A 10,238-nucleotide genomic window follows, 5' to 3' on the forward strand; every position below is an offset into this window, starting at 1 on the left:
TCAGTTGAGAAAGATAAAGAAATACTAAATAATCTAATGAAAGAAGTACCAATACCACAACAAAGCAATGCTGTTTACATAGCATCAAACTCATTGCCAATTATGAAACCATCAACAACTTCAGAATCTGGTCAGGTTGCAAAGAATCCCCCTATATTGCCAAAATTTTCAAGTAATCAAGGAGATATAGTCACTGTAGCTACTTTCCTTAGTTTTGCAGAGCTACAGAAACAAGGAAAGAGTTGGAAATTGCAGGAAAACCTTGTTCCTATTCCAATGTCAGGCAATTCTGTAGATACTTTTAACAAACTACCAATATTTCCACAAAATTCACAATCAAAATGCGTGGGAGAGAAAAAAAGTCGTGGAAGGCCAAAAGTTCCAGAGAATGAGAAAGTTAAAGTCTCAAACAAGAGTCAGAAGAAGAGTACTGTAAACAAAGGACCAAGAAATTCCGCACAAAAAGCAGCCACAGTGAACCACAATAAAGTGAACCCGGATGCGAAAACTTCAACATCCTTTACAGCTGCTGGTCAAAATAATGTTTTATTAACAAGCAGTTGTAGTACTTCTACAACACATTCAGTACAAGTGCCAATGGTTATGCAATCACAAAACATCACTAAGTGCACCAGTGTTATAAACAATAGAACAGTTGTGACCTCAAATGTGCAACCAAAGTTACCAATACCAATGAATCGTTCATCCGCTCCAACCCCTGTAAGGATTGGTCAACCAGGAAATGGAATTTTCCATACCATGATTCCGTGTGTTGATTTCAATGACTCTATTCCTATTGGTTGTATACATTCTGTAGCTCCAAGAATTCATTCCAATTTGCTTTTATCTCCAAAATCTAGCATTAGTGAATGCATTCCACAACAAAGCCTGGCTAGCAAAGATTCAAAGCAAGGAATTGGAGGAAACACCCTGTTTAGTATTCCAACAAGCAATCAATATATCATAACTGGTAATTCTGGTCAAGTGACTCAAGTCTTTCCAGCATCTTCAATGCCAATTACCTCAACATTGCAACCAAACCTGTTGAATACAGTTAGTGCTCCAAAACCAAGTATAAAGCAAAAGGCAATGGGTAAAAGTTTATCCGCTCCAATTCTTCCAAAGAAGTATTCACCAGTGAATGTCCATAAAAGTGTTCAAACCTACAGGGAAATAAAACCGAAATTAAGAAATCCCTCATTTATTGCAAGTAATGCTGATAATACGAAATCCAAAGACAGAGAGCTCAGGAATCCAGAGCCTGGGAACAAGAGTCTTGAGTTACCAAAGTCCCCAAACCAACGATCGGAGCAACCTGAAACTATAAACCATGAAGATGCAAAACCAATGAGGAAACCTAGAAAACGTACTAGATCACTACAAAACAACAAAACGCTTTTGAACGAGCCACTTGACAAGTACATTTTAGATAATGTCAAGAAAACTAAAAGGAATGTTTCCAGTACTTTGAAAATAAAAATGAATGCTATTAATCCACAATCAAGATTTATGAAGCGTAAAAACCCGAAAGACATGGTTGCTGAGTTATTTAAGAATTCCACAGTAGCAGAATTTCAAAGCACCCCAAAGAAAACTTGACTCCAACAAAACAATTGATGATCTCTCATTATTCTTGTCTAGTCAAATTTGAACTTGATTGAGTGATATAGAGCTGTGACCAAAAATTTTTAAAGTCAATCAAAATGTACTCAAAATGTATTCCATTTACTCAGTATTGCTAAAATCAATACTTTCTAAGTTCTTGACATTTACATTTACTTATATTTATGTTGACTTCATGTCAATTTATAGTTTACAATGATGTATGTTTATGTATTATAATTTTTTTTAATTGTTAGTGTTTACAAATAAAAAAATCACATTCATGATATTTATTTCCTTTGGATTTACTGATTTTAGGTTTAGCTGTGATTATATACGGTAAAGTCTGAAAAGTTGAAAATATGACACTGTGTCTAGTAACATACTGAACAAGTTTGTCACCTCTATATCCAGTAAAATTATATGTTGTGCACTTTCCTTAATGTACCTGTTTATCTACATAGATATAAAAATGCTAACTAGAATGCATAGCCAAATTACATGCATTTACGGTAGTTTACAACTGTCAGAAAAATTATCGGAAGATTTTAAAATTGATAAAAAATGTTTTCCAAGACTTTAGATACATTTAAATCGATAAAAGTAATTTACAGAATACATGTTTATCTGCGTGCATCTGGCATCAGAAGCCCATAGGAGAGGACTTGCAAGACTACTGTATGGTTCAGTAAATAAATTAATTGCCTTGCAATGAAGGCTTGTCACATTAACTTGATAGTTTTTAGAGGCAGACCACTTGATACTGTAGTCAGAATTTGCAGAGGTCAACCTCCTGGAGGTTTGTCTCTGTCATTCCTGATAATCTACTTTGGAAGATGTACATTTTAGTTGGAGGACTTACCTGGGTAATAAGAAAGTAATTAATTAACACACAGACTGCTTCTGCTAAGACCTACCAGCAGATCCAGAAAAAAAAATTTCCAGGGGGGATCTGGTGTGTTAAATTTAAAAAAATGAATTTTGCAGGGGTAGGGTCTGGACCCCCTCTAGATCCGCTCATGTACATGTACTATCTGTGCAGGCTTGTGCATACCACAAGGTGAACACTATCTGCCTGAATAAGGTATATGTTAGTGTTCATCACGGGGGATTGTGTGTGTTGCAGTCCATACTATCAATTGTGATATTCCCTTGAGTAAAAGAAGGGTCATTTTCATATATATTTGCAAACTAAAAATTGTTTAATCCTTATGAAGAGGAAAGTTTTTCACTACTGTACTTTTTTCATTTGTTCAGCCCCCAGACCCTTGAACTGAAGAGGTGCAAACTCCACGACAAGTTACACAAGCATTAATCATTAAAAAAAAAAATCACTGTCTATGTTACCACACTTCCTTTTAAAAAGTAAAAAATTTAATATTGTTAAGGAACTTAAGAATTTATCAAAGCAACCAATTCAAAAAGGTACATGTAATTCCCAATTGCAACAGACATGTGCATGTTCTTTAAAATAAATAATTTAAATTAAACTACTGTGGAATCATTTTTATTCATGGGGGTCAATGGGTAGCCAAATTTTTTCTGGTTCGTGAGGATGTAATTTCGTTGGTAGCAAGTTCGGAATAATTTCAATAAATATTTAACAAATGCTTGTATATACGTTCATGGGGATATAAATTTGTGAGTAAGGGTTACCAACGAAAGCCACACAAATATTGGTCTCCAACGAACAATGGTTATTCCCTAATAAATTTAAATACAGAGGTAAAAAATAATTATCATTTTAGATTCTGAATATACCGTAATGATATAAAAGTATAACAAAACTGAATTGTGAATAAAACATTCATATTTTATTGTAAAGTCACAAATATCAAGCATGTTAGCACATTATACTTAGTATAAAAAAAATGCTGACATAGACTTTACACAAAAAATAAACGAATACATGTACCAGTAAATCAAAGCAAACGAATTACTGATAATTCATTAAAAGTTTCTTGGCCTCACACTGGTGTTGATTTGATACAAAATGTCAAGGATCAATGGCTATAAATAGACGGATAAAGGTGAATAGCTAAGTCTGCATTTGTCAGGAGCCAGAGTTGTCTCCCTCTCCGGAGTTGATGGAGAGAGACTGAACAGATGGCGCTACCATGGCTGTTTTCTTTTTTTTAGAATCGGGGAGATTGTCAGGAGAGTCTAGAGGTATCGTCACTGGACCATCATTCTGTATGTGGACTTGCATATAAGCTCCAAATTTACCATCTGAAATGTAGAAATGGAAAATATTGTGTTACGTGTTTTAATTCCTGAAATCAAAATGATATTTTTGTCAGGCTAATAATAAACCCCTCAACATAACCTCTGGTGACCGTATTAATTTTGAAAACATATCAATGATTTATACATAAATTACTTTCTTCAAATGACAACAGATGAATTCTTTTTTAAAATGACAAACCGTTTCACCATGTATGATGGCTCCGATGACTTCCATACACCCCATCCCTAAATTGTACCAGTGCAGTGGATAAAATCAAATTAACAGAATACAAATACCAATACCTTTAATTTTGTCTGAATTATAAGAATTTCTCATCAACTGTAGAAAATCTTGATAAGTTTCCTCGGATGTGTCTGGACCCATAGCCTCATGAAAGTCAGGTTTGTTTCCTTTAAGAACTGCAGAGAGTGTGAACTAAAATGAAACAAGGTAGAATAACACATGGGCATTTTTTAACTGTCCTTTGATTTCAAGAGAGAAAGCATTTGATTTCAAGATATAGGGATCCAGTTTGACTTTTGAAAATTACAGCACAATTTTTTCTCGCCTAGCTTAATATTGTATACAAGGATATATTTGCCTCCCTTTTTATTTTTGCCCCTTTTGTCCTCATTTTCAGCAAGCGAATTTAAGACTGAGCGAATTCAAATGTCTAGAATTATCTTTCTTTCACATTTCTGTGTCTGGGTGAATTTAACATGGGACAAAACCATATGCAAATACATGTTTTAAAAGACCCCCCCCCCAAAAAAAACAAAAACAAACAAAAACAAGAGGCACAGGGGCCACATCGCTCACCTGAGCAACAATTGCCTTAATTCTGATCAAATTAGCATTACAGTATCAAAATATCTTGACAACTAAGTACAGTAGATCTAGCTAAAAAAAAATTGAAAATCTGCCAATTTTTATCCACCTCTTTCTTTTGGTAAATACCAAGCCCCTTTTGTTGTTGTACCTGTAAGAAGATTTTTCTCTATTCCTATATACCCCCCCCCATTTTGTGGCCCCACTTTTCTCTAGGGTATCATGGTTTCATCAAACTTATATCTGCATAACCTGTGCTTTCACACTAAGTAATGAGATTTGGACCGAAAAACTTTCCCAGAATATTTTTAAAGATTTTCTCGATATATTCCTATGTAAAAATTCAAAACCGCCATCACGGCCCCGCCATACCACTAGGGACTGTGATTTTGAATTTACACTACCCGAGGATGCCTCTACACAAGTTAAAGCTTTTCTGGCCAAATGGTCTTTAAAAAGAAGATTTTTAAAGATTTTCTCTATATATTCCTATGTAAAAATTCATTCCCCACTGTGGCCTCACCATACCACTGGACTATTATTTAAACAAACTTGAATCTATATACCATTTGGGAATGCTTCCACTCAAATTTGGGCTTTCCAGGCCAAATAGTTTTGAGAAGAAGATTTTTAAGAGATTTTCTCTATGTATAAAAATGTATCCCCGATTGTGGCCTCGCCCTACCCCCAGGGACCATGATTTGAACAAACTTGAATCTACATTATCTGAGGATGGTTACCCGCCAATTTGAGCTTTCTTGGTCAAAAAGTTTTTGAGAAGAAGATTTTTAAAGATTTTCTCTATATATTCCTATGTAAAACTTGATCCCCCAATTGTGGCCCCATCCTACCCCTGGAGACCATGATTTGAACAAACTTGAACCTACACTATCTGAGGATGCTTCCACTGAAATTTGAGCATTCCTGGCCTAATAGTTTTTGAGAAGAAGATTATCTCTATATATTCCTATGTAAAACTTGATCCCCCAAATGTGGCCCCACCCTACCCCCTGGGACCATGATTTGAACAAACTTGAATCTACACTACCCGAGGATGCTTCCATCCAAATTTGAGCTTTCCTGGACTAATAGTTTTTGAGAAGAAGATATTTAATATATATTCCTATCTAAAACTTGATCCCCCCATTGTGGCCCCACCCTACCCCCAGGGACTATGATTTGAACAAACTTGAATCTACACTACCTGAGGATGTTTCCATCCAAATTTGATCTTTTCTGGCCAAATTGTTTTTGAGAAGAAGATTTTTATAGATTTCTCTATATATTCCTATGTAAAACTTGATCCCCCCATTTTGGCCCCACCCTACCCCCATAGACCATGATTTGAACGAGCTTGAATCTACACTACCTGAAGATGATTCCATTATAATTGGAGCTTTTCTGGCCTTATAGTTTTTTAGAAGATTTTTAAAGATTTTCTCTATATATTCTTATGTAAAACTTGATCCCCCAATTGTGGCCCCACCCTACCCCCGGGGACCATGATTTGAACAAATTTGAATCTACACTACCTGTGGATGCTCCCATTTTAATTTGAGCTTTTCTGGCCTAATAGTTTTTGAGAAGAAGATTTTTAAAGATTTTCTCTATATATTCCTATGTAAAACTTGATCCCCCAATTGTGGCCCCACCCTACCCCCGGGGAACATGATTTGAACAAATTTGAATCTACACTACCTGTGGATGCTCCCATTTTAATTTGAGCTTTTCTGGCCCAATAGTTTTTGAGAAGAAGATTTTTAAAGATTTTCTCTATATATTCCTATGTAAAACTTGATCCCCCAATTGTGGCCCCTCCCTACCCCCGGGGACCATGATTTGAATAAACTCGAATCTACACTACCTGAGGATGCCGCCACACAAGTTTTAGCTTTTCAGGCGAATAAGTTTTTGAGAAGAAGATTTTTGAAAAATACCAACAAATTTTCAATAATTCTCAATTATCTCCCCTTTAAAGAGGGCGTGGCCCTTCATTTGAACAAACTTGATTCCCCTTCACTTAGTAATGCTTTGTGCCAAATTTGGTTGAAATCTGCCCAGTGGTTCTTGAGAAGAAGATGAAAATGTGAAAAGTTAACAACGACAACGGACAAATTGTGATTAGAAAAGCTCACTTGAGCCTTTGGCTCAGGTGAGCTAAAAAACATGGGGCAAATATAACCCATTATACAATAATTTGTTCATTTGCCATTCAAATGAAGAAAGAAAGAAAAGATGTCAAAATACCTGGCTGACACACAAAACTTCTAGCTGTTTATCCATTACACTTTTATTCCATCTTTTCCCATCTTCACCATCAAACAGCCTTATATTCAAAATCTTCCTAGCCCTGCCATAAAAAATGTTAACTGGTAACTAAGTATCAGTAATCTTTTATAAGGTACATATATTCAAAACTTTAGAATATTTTTTTTATTTAACAATATGATTATTTTGGAAAATGTCCTAAAAGAAGAGAGCAATTCAACATAAGTTTTTTCTACACATTACAGAGGAATGAAAGCTTGCATGTACACAGTGGACAAGAGTTCACCAAACAGCTTTACATGTATTCCAGTTCCTTTGCAGTGTCATATCTGCCAATCCCAATCAAGACACACAGCCCTTGCCCGATTGAACTGACTGTTTCCTCTCCAACTATAATAGATAAGAATATTTGACAATCAGTATTTCTTATAGCAAAAGCAAACATAATGCAGTTTGATACCAGTGCATTCCATGAGTGCCCAAACAACAGGCCCATGGGCCACATTGCTCAACTGAGCAACAATAAACATAATTAAACCAGCTTTATGGAGTCATATACAAAATATCTGGACAATGTAGTATAATATATTCTGTATAAAATAAAAATGCAATTTTTTACTGGATATTTTTATCTTTATCTCTGAGTCACTTTTCTAAGCATATGATTTTATAGTCATATTATATATTGAGCATTGCAGCTCTCAAGAAGATCATAAACAACAGTATTGTTTATATATTGGATATAAACCTACATCAAACTTTGAACCCCTTGTGAAGCCCAAGAATTGTCCAGGGATTAAAGTCTGAACAATTTTAAAGAATCAATAATAATCAAAATGCTTGCACATAAGTAAATCCTCACAATAACATTTTTGTTCTTGTGAATAATCTAAAATGATTTCCTTTGTAAAATTGGACCCCCCATTGTAGCCCCATCCTACCCCTTGGGATCATGACTATAACAAACTACTGGTACAATCTACCCTAGAAAGAATAATCTTACTATGACCAGGCTACGCTCAGGGTCCGTAGGACATCTGTCATTTTAACGATAGAACATTCTATCTAAATCTACCCTACCTTACGATGCTTCAACACAAGTTTCAGATTTTCTGGTCAATCAGTTTCTGAGAAAAAAAAATTTCTCTAATTCTTTATATTCACCGGTATTCCTATGTAAAATTTGTATCCTCTATTGAGGCTTTTCAGCTTTTCTGGTCAAATGGTTTGCTAGAAAAAAGATTTTTAAAGATATACTCTATATATTCCTACATTTATGTACAAATTGGGCCCCTATTGTGGCTTCATCCTACAGTTGAGGATCATGAATTGAACAAATTTGAATCTATCCTACCGGAGGATGCTTCCACACAAGTTTTTCTGGACAATTGTTTCTGAGAAGAAGATTTTGAAAGATTTACTATGCATGTATATAATCCTATGTAAACGATTGACCCTCCGACCCCCCCCCCCCCCCCCCCCCCCCAATTGTGGCCCTACCCTACCCCTGGGGATCATGATTTAAACAAGCTTAAATCTACCCTACCTGAGAATGCTTCCAATAACTTTTATTATTTCCCCTTTAAAGAGGGCATGGCCCTTCATTTTAACAAATGATGAAGCTTGCACTCTCTATGAAAAAACCTGTGATTTTACAATGGAGCATTACTGCATGCACTTCACCAAAGCACTTCACACATTAGATATGCCTGTTTTTTTTATTTATTTGCGGTTTATTCCCACTTAGCCAACATTCTGAAATTCTCAATTCCCACCTGGCTAACATTTTGATTTTCACACCTGAGTGATTAGGAGGCTATAGTCTGTTTTCTATGGTGTTCCGATGGGGCCACTTCGACCTTCGCACTTTCACCTTTAGGTCAAAGATGCGAGAGTGCAAAGTTGCAAAGGCGAAAGTGCGAGGGCGAAGGAGCGAAATGTGCGAAGATGTGACGGCGAAGCGCGAAGATGCGAAGGCGAAAGTGCGAAGGCGCGATACTACTATCGCTCCCTCGCCTTCGCAACTTCGCACTCTCCCCTTCGCACTTTCGCCTTCGCCTTTTTTTATAGCATTCAGAAAGTCTCGGTCGATTACATAGAATTTGATGCAGGCACCGTACTCGCCAAGGTTTTCCAATTAATCATTGGTACGCATGCGCTAAGCCATTGTGCTTACTATGAATGTTTATAAATATTTTAATGTGTATATGTGACATTTATGTTTACCAGTGCTGGCTATGCCTAAGTGTTATATACTCCATATAAAATGTAATGTCCGCCATAATGTATACATATGCACTTCCAGACTCCTGTCACTTACCAGCTGTCTGTTTACCGTAGATCAATCACAGTAACATTCTAATTTCAATATGCGACACTCCTTGCTGATGTATGGATCTAGCGCCCCCCCCTCCCAACCGGAAAATTCAATACTAATAACTTCACACATGCAGTAAAGGGGGAGAGAGGGTCCGGATCTCATCCCCCCAAGAAATTTAATTTTATTAATTATATATAATAAAATCTCCAAAATATGTCTCGGAACCCTCCCCCACCCCCGACAAATATAATTATTTATCCACCCCACCCCCTAGAAAAAGTTATGGATCTGCGCAGGCTGTTGAAAATAAATTCTAAAAAGGTCATCGTCTGCCTCAGATGTCCTTTTATACAGCTAAAATTGTCTTTAAACGATAGAGAGCTCCACAATTATAAAAAGGCGAAGGCGAAAGTGAGAAGATGCGAAGGCGAGAGTGCGAAGATGCGAAGGCGAGAGTGCGATAGTAGTATCGCTTCTTCGCCTTCGCAACTTCGCACTTTCGCCCTCGCATCTTCGTGCTTCGCACTTTCGCCGTCGCACCTTCGCACTTTCGCCATTGCAACTTCACACTCTCGCACCTCGACCTAAAGGCGAAAGTGCGAAGGTCGAAGTGGCCCCATCGGAACACCATAGTTTTCACATGTTATGTATTTGTAATCAATTTTCATCCAAATTCCAGTATTTGTAGGCTCCTGTACAGTTTAAGGATCTTTATCTTATCACATATAATACACTAAACAGCAATTTAAAACTGTACAGATCAGTGTGACTCTCTGACACCAGTTTAGCATAAATCTAAGACACAACGCATTGCAGATTACAGAACAATATCCATAATTCCAAACAAACCTGTCACACTTGCTTGAGTTACCCTCTGAATTATTGCCTTCATTTCACAACTCTTCTGTTCTACATATACTTCCGGAATGGAAGAGCGATGGAGGCGTTACGTTTCTATATTCGTATATACAATTTTAGACATACTGAAGAATA

At 36.5% G+C, this 10,238-nt stretch overlaps 1 protein-coding gene across 1 annotated transcript; it reads right to left on the minus strand.

The window, feature by feature from the left end:
* Nucleotides 1–3,394: 3,394 nt before the first annotated feature.
* Nucleotides 3,395–10,199, minus strand: LOC128176047 (D-aminoacyl-tRNA deacylase 1-like). Its single transcript, XM_052842077.1, has 5 exons — nucleotides 10,095–10,199; nucleotides 7,225–7,315; nucleotides 6,905–7,007; nucleotides 4,132–4,264; nucleotides 3,395–3,831 (listed from the first exon to the last, which is right to left on the minus strand). The coding sequence occupies exons 1-5, from the start codon at nucleotides 10,135–10,137 to the stop codon at nucleotides 3,656–3,658; spliced, it is 546 nt and encodes a 181-aa protein (XP_052698037.1). The 5' UTR covers nucleotides 10,138–10,199; the 3' UTR covers nucleotides 3,395–3,655.
* Between the last annotated feature and the right edge of the window lie 39 nt (nucleotides 10,200–10,238).

Source organism: Crassostrea angulata, chromosome 3 (genome assembly GCF_025612915.1).
Source record: "Crassostrea angulata isolate pt1a10 chromosome 3, ASM2561291v2, whole genome shotgun sequence".
NCBI lineage: Eukaryota > Metazoa > Mollusca > Bivalvia > Ostreida > Ostreidae > Magallana > Magallana angulata.